At 38.0% G+C, this 22,243-nt stretch overlaps 1 protein-coding gene across 14 annotated transcripts in view; it reads left to right on the top strand.

The window, feature by feature from the left end:
• LOC5575783 overlaps positions 1 to 22,243 on the top strand; it is a 336,132-nt gene that overhangs the window by 71,828 nt on the left and 242,061 nt on the right. For all 14 annotated transcript variants that reach the window (XM_021855894.1, XM_021855898.1, XM_021855899.1 and 11 more), the window contains one exon: positions 19,209 to 19,723. In XM_021855894.1, coding sequence (XP_021711586.1) covers positions 19,261 to 19,723 — 463 coding nt within the window. In that variant the 5' untranslated portion in view covers positions 19,209 to 19,260. The remainder of the gene's footprint in view (positions 1 to 19,208; positions 19,724 to 22,243) is intronic.

The raw sequence follows: 22,243 nt of genomic DNA on the forward strand, positions 1-22,243 counted from the left end.
AACTTATCATTTTGCAAATAGTTTTCCATCACAAGATCACTGATTTAATAAAATTTTGATGATTTTTGTGATCTATTCACATTAAATGCTATGATTTTGCAGATAGCAACCCTGACATCACTGCGCTCAACGATCGTGATGATTGTGCACACACGATGGACGCGTCCCGACGCATCCCTTTGCATCGCACTGTGGAGCTTTTCAATTATTTTGGGTGGTCCAAATTGAATAACTCTTGGTATGATTTTATGCTTCGTAGAGATGGTTTCTGTAATTTGAGAGAATCGAAAAACAAACAACGTATGAGTTTCAAGTTTCTTTGCTTTGCCCAACCTTTCCGCACTGAAAATAATGCAATAGAAAAAAAAGTTCTGTAATTTTTTGACTATAAACACAGGCATGTTTCAGTGTGCGGTGGCGGCGTCGATTCACAGCAAGTGAAAACCACCGCCATAATAGTTTTGAGTGTTGCGGCTGATAAAAGTTTATAAATATTTGATTCCCGTTTGATATGTGTTCCTTTAAGGAAAGTGAGTGAAAGATTTGTTTAGTGGAAGTGTAGTGAACGCAATATGAAATCCAAAACACAAATGCTTGCTGCAGAATTACTATGGAAAAGGTAAGCACCTTCTATTTACAAGTGTAGTTGTGTGAGGCAATGAAATGCGGCATAAAATCGGAGATTTTTTTTTGAGGATATAAATCTCATGTAAATTATCGCTAAATTGATAATGCTGTATCTGAAAGTGTTGATCAATTATTGAAATACCACCTGAAGCATTTTTCTTCGCATAAATTATCCATTAAATCAGGTGATAAGCAGTTATTTTTCATCGATGTTGCAAATACCAATACTATCATAACAATAAGTTAATGATTTTGGAAGAAGCCATTTTGTGATGACGCACCAAAAGGCCTTAATAATTCTTCTAGAAATTCCTCCAGAGATTCCACCATGGATTCCTCCAGAATATCATCAGAAATAATCCCAAGAATTCTTTCTTCGTAGTTAAATTCCTGGAGAATTCCAGGAGCAATCCCTAGAGAAACCTTTAAAAAAACAATTTAGAAATCCCTGTAGTATTTTATGAAGGAATCCCTAGAGAAAATTCTGGAAATATTTTGCTGGGGGAATCTCTGTTTAAATCTCTGGAAAAATCCCTGGAGTAATTCGTGACGAAGTTTTTGGAGGAGTACCTGGGAAAATCTCTGGAGGAACTCATGAGAAAAATCCCTACAACAACTTTTGGAGGAATTATAAAAAGAGATTTCTCGTGTAATTCGGTCATCGGGAAAGGAAGGAATGTTAGTTAGACAAGCGTTGTTACTAGAGACTGAGTATACCTCTGCATCTCCACAGTTGTCATGGGAAGGATATTAGGTTAATGGGGTATGGTAATGATCTGGGAGTCACCATTTTTTGGTGATGCGATCCATGATATATTCACGCTTAACTGAATTCGCGATATTATTCGATAAACGCCTTTTACGTGTTCATTGCTCGCCCTCCCAAGAGCAAGTGAAGGATCAAACACTACTTACGCGATCCGCGACACTGTTCTATCGTGCTACGCGAGCAACACGCAACACAATTGGTACTGACCGCATCGCCCGCTCCCGCCAGAAAAAGCCAAAGGATCAAACACTACTAACTCCTAAAGCATATGCATGGGCTATAAATTACAATAATTCTTGAGCCAATCTCTATCTCTATCTACTTTGTGTTGGTAGAATTGATGGGCAGGCTTATCCTTGCTGTCTTCTTTTACAAAGGCACGAAAGCTTTCTCCACTGACCTGCGATTAGTTACAATAAGGTCGAAATCGTCGGCATAGCCAAGGAGCATTTGCGACCGCGTAATGATAATGCCGTTTCTCTGCACGCCAAATCTCCTACTAGCACCCTCAAGTGCAATGTTGAACAGCAAATTCGTAAGTGCTTCGACTCATCTGACGTCACAAACGGGGTTGACACCTCGTCTGCCATTCGAACACTTGATGAAAAGTTCCTCATAACGAAAACTTTATCAAATTTTCTATTTCCTATTTCATTTCGCTGACTACGCCCATGTCTGTTACTTTAAGCTCCAAATCGCGTTCTGGAGCTCCACTCGATTTGCTTTAATGGCTAATGGTTATACGATGCGACAGCACCGGTTCAATTGTTTATATGTCGTCCTGTCCCATCAAATTATTCAAATGAACCAGTCATCGAGTGGATTGAGTCACGAACCATTGGGCGGCGGTTGCTTCACACTTGATTGCTCTGGAGACATTTCCATCTGCTTAGTGGAATTCATGCGCGCGCTGTCAGCACACTTCAAAGCTCACGGTTTCGGTTTTGAGAAAACACACGGATTTGTTTACCCACAAGACCCCGTCCCAAATCTGTTTTCCGGTTTTATATGTTTGTGCGGGGTTGGGCAATCAACTGTTTCCTTCGAATGTCTTCGGAATTCTAGGGAGAGGTGTACCGAAATGGTTGTTCGAGTTCGAGGCTTTCTTCGTCGTTCTGTTTGATGGCAGAGGAAATGTTTATGGGCTTGATTTATGTTGGAGTTACGGATGGTTTCAAACATAATTAACTTGTGTGGTGAAGTTTTATTGGTCTAAATGTTGGAAAACTTTGGGACTGGTTTAAAACTGTTTTTCAACTAATCCTCGCCTTTGAACAGTTTTATGGTACTATGTGATTTTTTTGTGTGTGTTTCGTAGCACTGAAATTTAAACGATTTTATATTTGGCTAGGGGCCGTTAAGTATCTAGGGGTCATGCTAAAAAATCAAACTTGTAAAAATCTCATTGAGGGCATTCAAGCCAAATGGAACAAATATGTAAAATGTCTGTATCCACTTATTAACTTTGTCTTAAGACCAAGCTTTTGATCTTCAAACAAATTTTCAGGCTAGCCATATTGTATGTTGTACCAATATAGACTAGCTTTTGTAATACTAGGAAGAAAGTTCTGCAGAGGATTCAAAACTAACTTTTGAAAATGATTCTGAAGCATCCAATTAAAACATTAGAATAATTGACGAATATAGTTATCAATAGTTTTAGAATAACATCATTGATATCTTCTATTGCCATAATAAATGCGTTCTATATCTAGGTTAGGTAAGGTTAAGTAAATTTAAAGCATTTTTTCCCTTATAAGCAGGTGAAATCAACTCACCTGTAAATATTCTTAACTACTACGGAAAATAATATGTAATATGTTGTTAACAAAATGAATGCTTAATTAAGTTTTACCAAATTTGAATGATGGTGTTTTCTAACTCAGACTACCTAGATATAATAAATTAATGTAATGGTTGGAATGATTCACTAAAATAAAAAAATACAAAAGTTTCCAAATCTGTAGTTCTTGAAAATGAACCCATTCCGCTCAAAAGGGCACATCAAATTCCGTGTGGACACAATTTGCAAGATACTCTGTGGGTTCCTCCCATCTTCCCCCACCAAATCCTTGAATACTGGAAAAATACTGGAGAGCGATGTTGTGTTCGGCTCCAGTGAATTCCAACAAACCGAACCAGAACAAAAACCGGATGGAAAGATTTTCCAACTGGACGAATTATAGCCGGCAGTCGACAGTCAGTGAAAACACGGCGGCGCCAATCTGCTTCTTGGGCGGGTTCCAAAAAAGGGAAACTAAGGAAGAAGGTCGAAACCTTTGCAATGACAGCGTGCTGGATTCGGTTGGGTGCCCCAATTTGACGGAGCTGATAATCGGATGAAATTGGGAAGAAGTCAGTGCTCTTAATTTTAATGTACGGTTTCGGACTGGCGAAGAAATCGAAATGTGATTTATTGGGGGATACCTAGGTGATGACGATCTGATAAAAGTAGGAATGCTATTAATTTCGGTTTCTGAGTTGGGGTAACCCTTGTCAAAGCAAGTTAAAGATACACGTCATTTAGCTGGTAACGAACAGAAGTTTACATGGAAAAGTAGCTCTGGGACGTTGCCAAAATTGCACTCGTGTGCATTCGATGGCATTTATTTGTTTCGTGGCTTCAGGAAGGTTACTCGATTTCAATATAAGTTTCTGTGCTAACTATCTAAGTCATCTTATGCAAGTTCTTGTGGTTTCCGCGTTTTCGCTGAAATTTGTTATTCAGATATTTTACTTTTACGCATGATAGTTAGATTTACAGTGTAGCATTTAACAATCGCTACGAGAAAATGTAAAGTATTTAACAGAATCCCTGTAGAATACACAACCAAAAAATAAAATTGTTTATTTTTCACGGGTTGCGTTATTGGACCGTTTGCGTTTGCGTTTGAAACAAGCAAAGGACTTCGACAAGACGATGGTCTTTTAAGGTGTTATGAAATGGGCGGGTTTCAAAATGAGGGCCTTGATCTATAATAACTCCTACCAGTTCATCTGTTTCGCTGACGACGTGAACATTGTCGGAAGAACGCGTCAGGTGGTTGCTGAACAGTATACCAGGCCGAAACGTGAAGCAGACCGGGTTGGATTGAAGGTAAAAACGTCGAAGACGAAATATCTGCTGGCTGGATGAACCGAGCGCGATGGAGCTCGCATTGACAGACGCGTGATGAAGATAAGTTCAGAGAAATTCGAATTCGTATCATTTCCAGAAGTCGTGCTTATTACGCACTCCACAGGATTTGCGGTCTGCTAAACTTCACCTTTGTACTAAGAGTACTATGTACACGACGCTGATGGAACCGATAGTCCTCTACGGTCATTAAACGTGGACGATGGTCGAAGAGAATCTGCAAGCGCTAGCAATTATTTTACTACGGGTGCTTAGGACACACCTCGAATCTGGTAGGTACAAGACGAAGAAGAGCGCAATGAGCTAGGCGGTTTGATCTAGTGGAACAGGATATTGGAAGTTTGGGACGATCGAGAAACTGAAGGCTAGCAGCCATGGACCGAGTTTGTTGGCGCAACAGCCCGAGCAGAAGAAAATAACTACTGAATACCAAATTGAGGTATTCCATACCAGATAATTTCCAATACTACATACCTGAATGAGGTATGAATTAGCCCTGCATAAGAGGTAAAATACCTCAAATAATATCTCAAGCATATTCTACGAACACCAAACTGATAACTAGATCAGGTATTGTAATACCTCAATAATACTTGATGGATTTTCATATAAAAATGAAATTTTTCAATTGTAGTTCAATACCTCCAGCAGACCTCAATAGCTGTTTAATACCTCAATGAAGTATTTTTAATTGTTTTAAAGGTTTTTTTCAATACCATTATACTACCAAATTGAGGTATTGAAAACTGAACAATACCTAATTTTGGTATGATACCAAAAAATGGTATGCATAAGTTATTGGGGAGTTATTTGTTCCTGCTCGGGAGGTCTTTTCTTGAAAACAAACAAACATTGTTTGTTACGTATAACAAATAATTCAAAATTTAACTCTAACCTCTATACATTTTTTATGCCAAGATTCAGTAGAAAAGTGAAACTTTTGAACGAGTTCTTGAAAGAAATGTCAGGAGATACACCCCAATCTCTATTTACGACCATTATAGGGGGGTCGTAAAAAGAATCGTTCGTTAAAAATCAAGGTTATAATCATGTATTTGAAAAATGCAACGTCAAGATGTGGAAATACTGATCTAAGATATTTGGCAAAGTTTAAGCATGATTTGGGGACTTTCGAGAATGGCCATATAAGTTTTCTGACAATAGATTACAACACTGCTCGATTGTTATCGAAAGATCCAACTTTATGGGGATGTTATATGAAGAAGCCATTGAATTTAAGACATAGCGATCGAACGTTCACCAAATTAGAAGGAAATGTTGCACGCGCAAAATCGACCTCGCTGCTCTAGAAACATGAGTAGGAAAAGCCACTACCGGGTACCCCCGTTGGTTTGACCATATTTAATCTGAACACTTTTTAATTTGTACCCCGCTAATTTGCACATCATTCAGATTAAAAACGATTCAAACGTCATTTAGCTCATGTAACGGAGTAAAGTAAAATGGAACGCTGTGGAACGGAACGCAGAATCAAAACAAAACAGTAAAAGAGGCGACCAGAAACCCGTTTCTAGGGTGACTAGATGTTCAAATTAAAAATGAACCCCGATGGTTTGCATGAGGTACCGTTCAAATTAACGGGGGTGTACGGTAGTAACAGATTGATAATCAGCATAGAATTTAAAGTAAAATAATATTTTGTACATAACACTTCACGCTGACATAAAATTCATAACTACAAAGGTTACGGTCATCAGGGAAGGGAAGGAATGTTAGTGTGACTAGACCTGTGTGCCGAAATATTTTTGATCGGCGGCGGCGTCAGAGCATTGACAAATTTCGACGCATTGACAAACGTCACGCCGTTGAAAAATTTCGACGACGGCGACGGCGGCGTACATCGGCGTGGAGAAAATTGAACAAAAATATAAATTTTGATCATTTCCGTACAAATACAGTAACAAATAAGTTTGAAATCTGATTTCCAATATCTGCCTTACAATCGAATGATTGAGTTACATATACGGCCATTTTGATAAGAATTCAAGTTGGAAGTTTATATAAAAAAAATCCAAGTTTCCACACAAGTTATACTATTATATCATAGATCATATCCACGTTGATACTACAATATTTATTTATGCAACGAGTTACATACCGTTTTGATTCATATTACGGACAGCTTCAAATTCCGGACACTCTACTTTGTATGGGAAACATTTCACGCGAAATGTTTCAATTTTTGCTGTTCAAAAGTTCTCAAATTCAAGGATCGTTTTAGTAAACTTTTTCCATAAATATCTTTGAAAATTTATAATGCCTAACTACCTTAGATGTCTCTTTGTTGGTTTAACGATTTCGATTGATGATTTGACTGTTCCATTAATGATTATCATGAGCTGTCCGGAATTCAATTCAAAGTGTCCGGAATATGAGGCAAAAGTGAGGAAGCGTCCGGAATAAGAATCATGAAAAGGCCACAAATTTTCATTTATTTAAAATTATTGAAGTTGTGGAAGCGTATTATTCACCCACCGTTCGAAAGTAAAGGGCTTCCAACGCTCGATAGCGCTAAGGAATCATACAGAATGATTTATTTTGTATGCTCTATGCTGGGTTATATTTCCCTGAGTCCTTAAGTGTCCGTAATATGAATCAAAACGGTACAACATTTTTTGCTATTACGAAAAAAGCCGTTTAAGCTGGATCATTTCCAAAAGCACAAACAAACATTTCAACAGAAACCACGTGGCCATACATCCATGTGTAGTATCATTTCAGTATTTTTCAATCGCGTAGTCTGTGATATAGTACCTATCTACGAATGTCATAAATTTTCTAGTTCACATCATACAGACCCATATTCCCTATTGGAGGGCAGAACATGCGTACAATAGCGGGTTCTGCTACCATCTCTACGAATGCTGGACGATACGTTCCTAAACCATATTGGAAGATCGATCAATCGCAGTCAATGCAGATCGCCGAAAATAGATTTTTCTCAGTATCCATGGAAGAAACCATGCTACGGAAGTAGGGCGCATTAGAACGCATCCGGGTACGATTCGAATGCACCACTTCCGAAGTTATCTCGCATAGATTCTGAGAAAAATCCAACTTCGGCAAGAAACCGATTCTATCTTTTTATCGCGCCGACAATATCACCAGTCTTGCATCTGGATTGCACATCAGATATAGAATCAGATGCTATGGCAGAATAGACTGGGATATTTGGCTGACGCCTCCCGAACAGAACCGAAAAGTGCTACTTTTCAGCACCGAAACCAGTGCTGAAAAGTAGCACTTTTCAGCATTGTTTTTTTGGTAGGAAAAGCAGGCCATTATGTTGTGCATCTTATCAATGAAAAGTTGATTGATTTGCAACGGAATCGCAAAAAAAATACATTACATAACCTGACTTTTCTGAAGGCGAATGACTTTGTAGATAAAACCTCCTTAATGAATAATAATAATAACCTGACATTTCAAAATTTTATTTAACGGAAAAATATTATAATTTTGTGCAAAATAATGTTTTAGTTTTTGTAGAAGCTTACTTAGACTTTTTACTACTGAACGTACATCATTTGGCGTTCCTTTTTGAATAACTTTATCTTTGATCCATATCTATAAAATCGTTCATAGTACCCTACAATTAAAAATTACTAGTCTCGGTATGTTATTTTTTCGGAACAGAAAAAATGTAAGAATTTCTATCATAATTGCTAACAGCTTATACATTACTTATTATTACACAAAGATTACTCAAGCAAAGATCAACATCATAAAGAGAGCATGTCAGAAACGATTTGATATAAATTTAGACTATTATCTTATGCGATATCGTATGTTATTTCTGTTCTTCCATCATCTTATTTTTTTGACGTTGGATAACGTCTTACGGCAACATATGGGGGTACAATTCAGAAAAACGAAAAATTGAGCATGTAACGAAAAATGGTCAGGTTTTGACCGCTAATAACTCAGTCATTTATCGATAGATTTTCAATATTTATCCATGAATCGATTGGAAATTTATCTACGCGTTGATTCAAATGGAGGACACTATTGATTATTAGCAACAAACTATTGAAAAATTGTAAAACGTTGACCCCTTTCTTATCTAACCAATTACGTTCAAGCACATTTTTCGGTTCCGCTTCCCACTATAAAAGCGCACCGCACCCTGCTTCTTCCCTCATTCTTCTTTTTGCGGTCGGACTGTGAACACGGTCGGGCGAGTCATTTTCGCTTTGCCTTTGCACCCGCCTCACAGTTCAATTTGTGTCGTCGGAAGAGGAAGACGCAAGATTGATTTGCGGCGGCGATGACGATCGCTTTGGAACTTCTCCGAGCGGCAAACTACTGCCGCTCGGAAAAGCGCTCAAGCCATCGTCATTGCCACCTCAAATTTATCCGCGCTTGCAGATTTCGACTCGTGATAAATTCAGCTTCGGTGGTCAAGAAGTAAGCCCGCTAGGAACGAAATACCGCAGGCCCTCTGAGTTGCTGATCCAAGGAGCTGCTGCTAATCGAGCGTCGGATTGGTGAAATCGCACAAGATTTCAAGAGTGAGCATCGTTTCCAGATTTCGACTTATGCCCGGTGATCCACAACCCGCTGGTCTTGTGCGCCATCCACGTCTTGAAACATTTAGCTGGTTCGTCGTATAAGCAAATCGGCGCTTTTCAGGGCCATCAAATGTGTTGAAAAGAGTTAAAAGAATAATATTCCCGACCTTATTACATCTTATATTTCTCAATCAATCTCACAGCTTCAAACTTTAATTTGTCATGAATAATTGATGGCACGACAATTTGATACTGTATTCGCGGATGCAGCTGCAGTGCCGTCGGGGTGAGTGCTCTACATTTAACAACGATTGTAAAATAGAGTGTCATTTCCAACAGCTTCTTAGACTTGCCATATTTTATGAGAACATATGTAACAAAATTGCGACATATTTAGAATGCTTCTGAAAAGAAATTCTTATAGAACAATTTTCATCATTTTGGCACCAGAAATTTTCCTTCATACTAAATAAACTATTGATTATCAATAGCTAACCATTGAATATTGGAAATCTTTCTACGAATCGGCTCCTATAATTAAAACTATTGATTTTCATAAATAAACTTTTGAAAAATTGATAAATATCAAGACATGTCTTATTTTCCATAGAAAAGCACATTTTTCTTGTGTAGTCCTAGCACAGACATCATTGCTCGATATCTCAGCCACTTTCGTCATGCAAAGGGAAACGCCCCTTTCGGTCTTCTTCTTACTCCTCTTTATTCTATCGTTTTCAGTCAAAGCCAACCAAGCTTCAATGAGCCCCGCGCACATCAGTCAATCGTCGACCAGCAATTGGAGAAGGACTCCTATCGGAATAAATTTTACACATTCGTCGCTTCCGCTGCTTCTGCTCTTGTTTATTCCCAATCCAAGCTAAATGCTGCGGGTTCCGCGAAATCGCTCATCATGGCCATGGGCATCCAGCTAGACCATTAAATTCGTGGAAAACGCGTCTAGAAACCTTGAAAATTGCCGTCGGAGGAGTGAGAAAACCAACGAAAACAAGGAAGCACAAAATTACCGACCGCATTTCGATTTAATCGTCTTTGGTAATCTTTTGGTGTGTTTCTGTCTAACAATGGATTGACAACCCAGTTTGATCGACGGTGACTAGCCCCAACCGTCCTTTTCAGGACGACCATTTCATTTTGAAAGAGTTGTGAGAATTTTCCACCGTGAAGAGCGACATTACTGGTGACTGGATGTGATTGATTCAGATTTTGGTCAGTAATTTGCATGCAATCATTTATCACGGCTAAATAATGCTTCGCGAGAATCACAGTGTTAAGAAATAAAATTCCCATTGTGCGCGCGCTGACAATCGTCGACAGTGTGATTTGGTAAGAAATTGTCGAATCGAAATACACACACAGAGAAGACTGCAAAAATGCTACCGCCGCCCGACCTGTGCGACGGGAACCTAGATAAAACTTTGTTTGCCATTTATCTCCGTTGAAAACTTATCATTCGAAATTACAATTGATAACTAAATTATTTAATTAATAAATTGTGGCCCTGTAAAGGGTTGTTGTTTGAAATTGTGCTTCAATGCAATTTAAGCGCGTTCGCCACGGATACGACGAGCCAGCTGGATGTACTTCGGCATGATGGTGACACGCTTGGCGTGGATCGCGTACAGGTTGGTGTCCTCAAACAAACCGACCAGTTAGGCCACGCTCGCTTTCTGCAGGGCCATGATGGCCGAGCTCTGGAATTGCAGATCGGTCTTGATCAAGAAGTCCTGCGCGATTTCACGGCCAGATGCTGGAATGGCAACTTGCGGATCAGCTGTGCCGCACACGATCCGCAAACTTTGCACCAGTTATAATGTAGAGCTGGGCTTGTCAGATGATTATGGTGACATCTACGCTGCCGAGATCACTACAATGAATTGTCGGGCACTACTGGTTTATCTTTACATTTCCCCGGATTGAACGAAGAAGCAGAAGAAGTTCTTCATGGCGCGGAATTTGTTCAAATACCTAAAGGAGACCATGCCAATCATCGTGACAGGAAACTTCAACATCGATTTGAGCAAAGAGGAGAACATGGAGTTAGCGGACTTCATGGACAAGTACTTAAACCTCAAACTGGCTTCGGAACGCACTAAAGCAACCAATCTTAATGGATCATGCGTGGAACTAACGTTCAACCGGAATATTTGTCTGGAGAGCAAAAGTTACCGCTCATGCTTCTTCTTCCATCGACCAGTTCACACAATGTCCATAATAGGTCAGATTTGACATGCAACAAATAGTGTGAAAAATGATTAGATGTTTATCAGTATCAGCACTAATTTTGACCTACAAGAATTCTGTGACCATTTTCGGATTTTGATACAAAGTAGGCCAAAATCGTATGAAAAGGTCGAAAAGCAGTGTTGGGTCGAAAATTGGTGCTCTTCCCCTAGAAATCTTTCATAAGTTCGTGACGGTCTCAAGCCACGAATTAGAAGAAGCTAACGTTATCCAACGTCAACTTGGCGGTCGTATCTTGGAAACAACCTCTTACTTTTTTAGTAACTGTTTTTATAATTTTATTTGGTTCAGTGCTACATGCATAAAAACTATGATTATATTAAAACAATATCAATCATGTGCACCTCAGTGAGTTCTCAGTTTGTCCTTAATGTAAGCTGAAAAAGTTTTCTAATTGCTTTCACTGAGTGCTGTCAAATGTATTTTTTTTAAATTGAAATACTAATAGCGTTTTTCCATGTGCAAATATGACCAATGATAGTAATTCAGAAATGATCACCAGGAAAAACATTCTCGAATGGCTTTTCCCACAGGGGTGAAAGATATTTTCAATTGCCAAAGTCGCGTGATGTTAATCACATTTAACAACACCGTCACTGATGACAAAAATCGTTTTTGTTTAAAAAAATACCTTCATAATTCCTAAATAGGCTCTACAAATAGTTCCTAGAAAGATACTTCGAAAGTCTTAGAAGAGTTTGGAGATATCTTCCAAGGACCTTCGCAGGCATTTGGCAAATCCTTATTTAGTAAAAAAATTGTTTAGGGAAATGCTGGAAGAATTTTTTGAACAACATTTTGTAAAAAAAATGGATAGAGCTCTGTAGAAATGCTGTACGAATATTTAAAATAAATCCTGATTGAACCACTGAAGTAATTCAAGAAAAATCTTTAAAAATTCTTGCAGAAAAATTTTAATACCTTATAAGAATTTCTGGAAAAATTATCGGAGAAATCTTTGCAGAAACTCCAGATACAATAAAGATATGTATTGAGTTATTCCTGCAAAAAATGCAAAGAGTAATTACTTGGAGTTGGGCAATGAACGAATGTTTTGATAAATTCCAGAAATAATCTATGGCAGGATTCCTTAAGAAGCCTTAAGAGCCGTGCCAAAATCGGAACCTATTTTTTCAATTTCAAGAATATTATTTGAGCGTTGTTACATCATCATTATGGAACTAAATGATAGCCAAACATCCGAAAGGTCCACTTTGAAGAAGATTTCCGTAGGATAGGGCTATGCTATAAACTAAGAGACCCGTCATATTTATTGTGACAGACGTTCCAAACACTTTTCGTTAAAGTATCTCGATTCAGTTTTATAAGCTTTATGTATTTGGGCATTCCTTAGCCGAGTGGTTAGAGTCCGCTGCTGCAAAGCAAAGTCATGCTGAAGGTGTCTGGGTTCGATTCCCGGTCGGTCCAGGATTTTCTCGTAATGGAAATTTCCTTGACTTCCCTGGGCATAGAGTATCATCGTACATGCCACACGATATACGAATGCGAAAATGGCAACTTTGGCAAAGAAAGCTCTCCGTTAATAACTGTAGAAATGCTCATAAGAACACTAAGCTGAGAAACAGGCTCTGTCGTAGTAAGGACGTAATGCCATTTAGAATTGAAAAAACGCGTACGGGACATCTATCAGTTGGTGCGATTTGGAATAATATCGACGAAAATCGAACTCTGGAATTTGGTAAGCATGAAGCTAGCTTGCTTTTCAGATGACTAAACCTGGACACTATTATTTTTACAAAAAAATAAAAAAAAATTAATGGTGTTTAAAAATGTTGCCAAAACGGATCCCTTTTGTTGCCAAAATCGGGGGTTGCCAAAAATGGAGCATGCCAAAAACGGAATCCTACTGTATAGGCAATATTTTTCTCATACATCTTTGAAGAAATTCACAGAAACAGTTTTAAAGAAGCGTTTGAAAGAACTCATACATAATTACATCATACATAAACATAAATATCATAATTTTTCGAAAAAATTCCAAGAAGCAGGTGTCTCCAAGATTATTTTCGAAAAAATTGAAAGAGAAATACATCAAACAATTTTGAAACAATCCTTGAACGATTTTGCATGGATAGGGGTAAATTTATAATAAGAATCGAGAAGGAATGCTAGGTAGAATTCATGAAGAAGTGTGTGGAAAATAACTCAGAAAAAAATCAACCCATGAAATGCTCTTGACAGAATCACTGATGTGGTCTCTGAAGGAATCTCATGACGGATTCATGTTAGTTTCTTCTGAATGAAGTAATGGAGTAACTGCTGTAGGAGTGCTAGGATATGCAAAACAACTGAGATAGATTTCAGTAAAATTCACTGTTTTTTTTACGTTTGAAAAGAATTCCTGAGAAATTTGCATTCAGAAATACATGGAGAAATTCCAGCGATAACTATCCAGTATATGTTCAAAATAAATTCATGAAGAAATACAAAGAATTATTCATAAAGGGAAGTAAAAAAAATGCATGAAACCCGGAAATTTTTTAAGCAATCACACAATGAATACTTCAAAGAGTTCATCATGGAGTTTTCCAAAATCCTGAAGAAACTCCATGATTTTTTCCCACTCTAACTAATTCTTGAAAATGTTTTAGAAGTAATTCGTGAAAATATCAATAGAGGAATCTAAAAACTAGCATACTAGAAAAATATTTGAAAAGAATTTATTGAAAAAAAAAATCCTGTGGAATTCTTGGAAGAACGATTTTTTGAAGGACACGCCGAAGGAAAGTTTGGTAGAATCACCAGAATAGCTTAAATGAAATTACATGAGGAATGCAAGAAGGACTAAATCTTTGAAAATAAAATCCTCGAGTAATCCCAAGAAATATGTCTTAATTAATTCACACTTCAGAAGGTATTCTTAAAAAACTGAAATTATTCTCGATGGGATCCGTAGAAGAATTCTTGGAGGATCCACTGTACGATATCGGGACAACTTCTTGGAAACAACCCTTGACACAATGATGTACGATTTTCTATAGGAATTCCTGAGCCAATACCTAAATATTCCCTGGAGTATTTATTTTAATATTAATAAATGTATCGAGCTGGATTATTTATCGGCGTGAAAATGCAAAATCGGCGACGTGACGCTGATGGGCGTATGGCGCGCCGCCGATGTTTTAATCGGCATCGGCGTACCGTGAAAAGGTTCGGCGGCGGCGGCGTGGCGCGGCGGCGCACAGGTCTAAGTGTGACATCCATTGTTACTAAAGACCGAGTATACATACCTCTGCATCTTCATGGTTGCCACGAGATGGAGTTTTGTTAGTGGGAAGGCTTCAAAGCTACATGATCAGGATTCACCTTGGTAAGTGATGCGATTCATGTAACATCTGTTTAAAAAGTCATCTTAAACATCGAACTATTCAAAGGTTTGCATCTCGAAATTTTATGAAACATGAATAAGCGCTTATGTCAACACTTAAAAAGACGAACTATTGATAGTTTGTTCAACAAATTCATAAAAAAAATACATGTTATGATACAAATGTGTTATTATAAGCATGAAACGAGCTCACCAATTGGTAATCCATCCTCGACTGAACAGTTACAATCGCAGCGTCAACACGCATAAGCAGGAATATAAAATAACTCCGATGGCGCGCGAATGCTAACTGAAAAAAAAAAAATAAACACTCCGAGCGCGCGAAAATTAATCGAACTGCTTGGGCCTTCTCAAAGCACTGGGCAAACGAACGAAGCCAGCGAAAAAGACTCCGAACGCAAAAATGAATCGGATTTGGAGGTGTTGTTGCAAATCTCGTATGCGTTAAGCGACAGCACTGATATCTCAAGATCCTGATTGTTTGGAAAGTTGGCGTTGTCGACAAAGTTGTTCGATAGCTCAAGGGCGATTTTAGACTACAGATTCAAGATTTTGCCACCAGAACGTTAGTGAGCATGCAACTTTTTTTTGCCGATATTTCAGGATCCTGACCACTTAGAAGGATCGCCATTTTCGGTAAAGTTGTCTATCATTGTTCAGGCCAGCTAATTCAAATCTTTGCAAAGTTCCTGCTATATTCTGATCGTTTGTGAAGTTGCTTCTTCTTATTCTTCTTGGCATTACGTCCTCTCTGGTACAAAGCCTGCTTCTCAGCTTCAATAAGCACTTGCACAATTATGAACTGAGAGATTTCTTTGCCAACGTTGCCATTTTCGCATTCGTATCTCGTGTGGCAGGTACCTACGATGATACTCTATGCCCAGGCAAGTCAAGGAAATTTCCATTACGAAAAGTTCCTAGATCGACCGGGAATCAAACCCAGACCCCTTCAGCATGACTTTGCTTTGCTGCCGTGGACTCTATCCACTCGGCTAAGAAAGGTCCTTTGGAAAGTCGGTGTCTTCGGTAAAGTTGTTCAGTAGCTCAAGAGCTATCGTTATTTGAGTCAAGAGATTTGAGATTATGTCACTGAACGCGGCACGTGTGAACATGAAACTAACGTTTTTGTCTTTCCATTTTAATGTGGATATCTCAGAATCCTGACTACATAGATATATTGCATTAGTAAGCATGAAACTGATGACTTAAAATGATTGAGCAATCAAACACAGTAGTCGACACGTTTTCGTTGACATTCGGCAACCTTTTCCTTTATTATTCACGAATCTATGACAATTGGTTGAAAGGCATGTGGTCGAATGATATTTAGTCGAAAAGGCTTAATTGCAACAGAGAGCATATGACATTTGGTCGAATCAACATTTCGTGGAAAAGACAAGTGATCGAATCTGTCGAGAGTAGCATTCTGTTACTAATACACAGAGTGATTGAATAATTGAAATCAAAATATCAGAAATTTAACCAACCATCTATATGTGGTTGGCAAAATGTTGTTATTCTATTTTATAAACCCTACTCTCCCAACATGTTGATCATCCTTCCGCGTTTTTGACGTTTCATGCTGCTTTTTGATTCAGCGAGTCGATTTATTTGCTTGAAGAACGTTATTAAGCTGGAAGTCACAATAAGTTAATTGATCATAGGTAGATCTAGTAGAGTTACCGATACTCAACATTCACAATCCCTTAAACTTTTCTCTTAAAGCCTTTTCCTTTTCCTGCCGTTATAAGTCTGATTTCCGCAGTCAAAAATCTTCCTCTTGAACGTAAGCTGCACGGCACTTTCCCGGAATGCTTCCATCAGATGAAGACCAATACTTTGTTACATTTCAAAGGGATAATAAATTCAAAAGATGTTTACTTCGTTAAAGTAATAAAATAAATTGTTGAACAGTTTTTCAAAGAATGATAATATTTCGAAAGAATAAAGAATTCACTACAGCTAAATATTTCAGTCAATGTTCAAAAACTTCTTAGGCGGCATCCACAAATTGCGTAACGCTTGAAGTGGGGGGAGGGGGTAGGCTCGAGCCTACACTTCGAGCGTTACGACACATACAAAATTTTAAAAATTTCCATACAAAAAGCGTAACGAAGGGGGGGGGGTTGTGTTGAAAATTTCCAATTTTGGCGTTACGTAATAAATGGATGCTGCCTTAGGGATGGTACACAAATTATGTCACGCTAAATTTCAACTTTTTCGACCCCCTCCCCTTTGTCACACTTTTTGTATGGGTTATGTGGATTTTCAACGTCCGTAAGTTTTATAAGGCTTGTCACGCTTGGTATGACCCCCCCCCCCCTTGGAGCGTGACATAATTTGTGCATGACCCCTTAAAAGTTCATTAGGCCGCATCTATTTATAACGTAACGCTAAAATTGAAAATTTTTGACACCCACCCCCCTTTGTAACACTTGACCCTTAAGGATTGGTTTTGTTTATTTCTATTTTTTTGTAACACAGCTTGGGTTTGACATTACAAGTCAGAATAATTGTTGTTTATGGTCAGACATTTCTGAAACTCATGCAAAACGTGTGATTTATGAGTTTTCAGCGTTTTTGGTTCACGGTGCAGTTTTTTTTTTAAAAGCTTGATACGTGTAACACCCTTTACTGTAATGGTCCTACTTTCAAAAACTGTTATTTTATTTTAAATTTTGAATTCTTATCTTAAAAGTTTTGATTGACAAGCTTTTTGATGTTAAGCTTAAGCAATTACAATCAGGTTTGGGATAATTAAAAGCGTACTCAGAAAGAAAAATCCATATAAATTTCAGCATAAAATGATGTACATAAAGAGAATGCCAGATTCTCGTAAATTTACTTTACATATCGTATAAAATGTCGTCTACATCATGTACATTTCCGCTACGCGTCGCGTATCTGTAAGTAGTGTTCTGTGAAATTTTCAGCTTTCTAGGTGGTGATTTAAAGGTGACCCAAAGACAATGTATGTTTATATGGAAATTACTATGGAGAAATTTTGAGAAATGTTCCAAACAAGCTAGTACTATAAACTAAGTACAAACTTATTATCCCATTGTAAAAACTTATTCTTCAAACCACAATAAAGAAATTTGCTGAAGAGAGAAATTCAATCCGACGGATAGCAGAAGAAATATGCTTGCTTTTATTATGCTTAATAAGTATGGGATTTAACCCTGCAAACATGTACAAAAATCCAACACAAAATTAACTCAAAAAGGATTTGTTTCTTCAGCAACATCCTTCATTAAGGTTTGAAGAATGAGTTTTCAGTATGGGATGATAAGGTCCTACAGTACTAGCGTGTTTGAAACAATTCTCAAAATTTCTCCATAGTAATTTCCATATAAACCTACATTGTCTTTGGGCCACCTTTCAATCACCACCTAGAAAGCTGAAAATTTCACAGTAAACTTTTTTTTTGGTAAAGATGGTAAGAAGTATATGAGAGATTGGACTTTCAAACATTTTCAAAAATAACAAATGTTTTAAACATTTTTTCTCGAACCTCAGTTTAAATTTCCCCAATACAGTTGATAATTTGCGGCACGTAAAGCTGTGCTTCTACGGATACCCTTTTAACCCCTCTACCGGCAGCATCATTTTTTACCGCAAAATTCAAATTCAAATCGTTATAACTTTTTTGGTTTTCAATATTGTTTCACCATTTTTTCACAAGTTTCCAGAAAACTCTTCTAGTTTTAGGATCTGTGTCGATATTGATCATTGGTAATCTGGTTTTGAAGATATTTCAAAATTCCTTGGGGGACCGACCCGTAACTAGAATCCCCCGTTGATTTCTCGGGCTACAGAATTTTAATCGTATTCAGATATTCACTCTTCGGAACAATACAATAATGAGAGTATTTTGTGAAAAAATGAAGCGATTTGGTGCAGCCGTCTTTAAGTAATGAGCATTTAGGTTTCTGGAACCACGCTGCCCAAATAAAGATCTTAAACATTTCAAAATACATCAAATCGTAATTTTCAGATATCTGCAAGAATACTGAACCGATTTGTATATTTTTTCAGAGTAGCTTCTTATTACCTGCCATAAATAGCCAACATTTTATTTTTTTGATAAATTGATCAAAAACAATATGGCCGCCAAAGACATTTTATATGTAAAATGTCGGTCCCCCAAAAAGCATCGGAATATCTTTAAAACCAGATCACCAATAATAATATCGACACGGATTCCTAAACTAGTGGAGTTGTTAGAGAACTTGTGAAAAATTGGTGCACAAATATTGAAGAACAAAAAGGTTATAACAATGTGAGTATTTATTTTTCGGTAAAAAATGAAGCTGCCGGTAGAGGGGTTAATTACACCGCCCATCAGTGGTTCGATGATTCCATCGAACATGCCGGAACATAATGCGCCATAATCCTAATGGACCCCGACCTCACAGCTCAATTTGTAATGAATCAAATAATAATTTTCGATTACCTAGTAACTCCTAATTGGTTAGAAAGTTGATAGCTTGCCCAACCCTCTCACCTCGTCTCTCTTCTCTCTTCCCACAGACCATCGCTTCGAACAAAGTGCGTGAAACTGAACTGAGCTCCCGCCGCGGAAATGCGTCCCAAATTGGCGAACCCAACGTCCAACAGCGATTTGTTGGAAATGTGGCTTTGGTCGGTATCGAAACCAATCAATTATTTTAAATTCGCCAACCAGGCAGCGAACGATTACCGGGCCGGTTATGGTTGGGCACCACTGCGGTTAAATCTGTCCTACCACCTTTCGACCACGACCGTTGACTCCGTGCTCAGCGTGGTGGACGACAACGACAGGGATGGAACCGCATTCGACGAGGACGAGGACGACGATGGCACAAATGCTCTCAACAATTACTGGGCGCTTTTGGCCATTGTGTTGGTGTTTGGCACTGCGGCCGGAAATATCCTGGTCTGCTTGGCCATCGTGTGGGAACGGCGGCTACAGAACGTGACCAACTACTTCCTGATGTCGCTGGCCATTACCGACCTGATGGTGGCCCTCTCGGTGATGCCGCTCGGAATCCTGACACTGGTCAGAGGTAAGTGCCGCGTGTGTTGTGTATGTGTGCCATATGATAAATTGAATTACTTACGTGGAGTGTAAACATTTAAGGCTTGATGGAATGCGTTAAAGAGAACGGTTAACATCGCATCGACAAGTGCCTAGGTACATACCAAATTGAATGAAATTCACACAAACCCATGTTATCCAGAATCCAAATTATCCAAATTGAATGATATTCACGCAAACCCATGTTAGCCAGGGTAAAATTCCTCGGCTTATAACCATCAATCATGAATTCCACAAATATACCCACAACCGACGGTCATTCAGTAGAGTGAATGGTGAAAGGAGATGTTACGGCTCGTTTCGTATTTTGCTATCACCAAACAAGCATAGCAAATACCTCTTCGAATTTTAATACCCGATACACAGACAAACAGACGTAACGCTGACGAAATTTTCATCGACCACTCATTCAACGATCATTTTGAATTCGCAATGTTCCAAACCACACAATCAAAGGTGCGTCCATCCTTTTGCTCTGTTTTTGACGTTCCAGACTACCGTCATCTGTAGGTCTTGTTACATAAAACAGTATTTCGTGCAACAGATAACGGTGTGAACTGAGCAAGAGATTTTTTTTTTAAGTTCAACGTCTGTTTGTCTGTCTATGCCCGATATTTTGCTTACTTTTCATGTTAGAAATATCGACCCTGAGAACATGTTTTCAGAATTCTATTGGAATATTAGAATTTCAATATGGAAGGAGCTGCAGACCGATCTTCTGAAATTTATTTATTTTGACTATAATTTTGTAGACCGTCACATTTATTCATTAATTACACGGTGTGCCAGAAACCGTTATTAACGCAGAAAAATGTCCAAGAATTTGGCACCTATTTTCAGAGAAGATGCTTAGATATAATATGTTTTGAATGCTTAATGCAAAGCTTATGATTACTCGGCTAGTTTACAAATTAATAATGGTGCACTGGTGGGGAAAATTGTGAAGTATGTAAAAATCCCTTTCAAGATAGCTAAAAACCATCAAACCACGATTACTTTCGAATCCCTCGTTAAAATATTTTCAAGTTCACGGAAAATATGCTTGAATAGTATATCTTTCGAATGGTAGGTGCCAAATTCCTGGACATTTATTTGCGTTAATAACGGTTTTTGGCACACCGTGTAATTACATTGTAGTTAAAATTAATGCGCGTCAACAATTTCAAACCATGTTACTCGGTTTAAAGCCCAAGTAAAAATGGAGCAAATGCCAAAAGTAAAAAGCAGTTTTCAGCATTAAAATCGACAATTCGATGATTTATTTGCAGAATAAAAAGGCTGAGTGTTTTGATTTCTTTTTACCGTTTTGACTCATATTCCGAACACTTAAGGCCAACAGGGACTTCAAATGCATCTGATCAGTGCCGGATTTGGGCTTTGGGGGGCCCGGGTCAGATCTCATAAAGGGGGCCCTAAAAAAAATAAGCGCGTTTTGGGATTCCACTACCCAACGTATTGAATTTGAGTTTTGAACGAGATGGTCGGTTCAAAGATATGAGGGGCCCAAATGCAAAGTGACATTTTCAATTGTGAGCTATACTGCCCATGACTGCATATTTGTTATATTCGATAAGAGTAGGCATTGAGTAAATGGAGTATTAAGTATGCATTTTTCGCTACTATGGGAACAAATATATATATTTCTGAAACTTACTGAAAGCTAAAAACACTTATTTGAAGCTGAAATTTTGAACACATATTGGGAGAATAGCTAGAAAACAGATCTGATAGAAATTTCCTTACTACTAAATTATAAAGGCCTATGTATAATCCTAATGTGACTGTAATGCAGTTATATATACCAATGTGACAAAACAACTTGATAGTTTTCACGAACTTTCTAGAACAATCTTACGGATTTAATTAAGTTGGTTGAAAGTATACCAGATTTGATGGAATTCCACGGTATTAACTCGAAATTGTCAAAAATGCCGAACGTGACCAAAATGCAGTTATACGAAGTATATACATTGAACAATTTAACTGCTTTAAAGTTTTCCAATAATATTCTTAGGTGATTCCGTCCAATGGGAAAAATATAACAATTCGTTGAAAATTGGCTCGTTTTTGGGCTTCTATATAATTTGTATGGAGTGTAAAAAGCCGAAAATCTTCAAAACCGTTTTACTCTAAAACTCCTTTTGGTTCTCTTTACTACAATTTTCCAGTTTGTCTCTGGTTGAAAAAAATGTACTTACAGTAATGACAAGAGTAAAGTTCACAAATGCTGATTTTCATACAAAATTGTCAAGTTTGGAGACCTGCATCTCTGCCTCTAGCAAACCCATCGAACTGTAATTTGAATCGCATGTTGGATTACTTCAAATAAGATCTGTGAATAAATCGTCAATTTCTATGCAAAAGTGTCTAAGGGCCGATTTCTTCACCTTCGCTTAAGCCGTAAACCACGTTTACCCATATAGTTAAACTAGGTTTAAGGCTTAAGCGGTGGTGAAGAAACCGCTAATAAGTACTTAAAATTCGCCCA

Source organism: Aedes aegypti, chromosome 3, assembly GCF_002204515.2.
Source record: "Aedes aegypti strain LVP_AGWG chromosome 3, AaegL5.0 Primary Assembly, whole genome shotgun sequence".
Classification (NCBI taxonomy): Eukaryota; Metazoa; Arthropoda; class Insecta; order Diptera; family Culicidae; genus Aedes; species Aedes aegypti.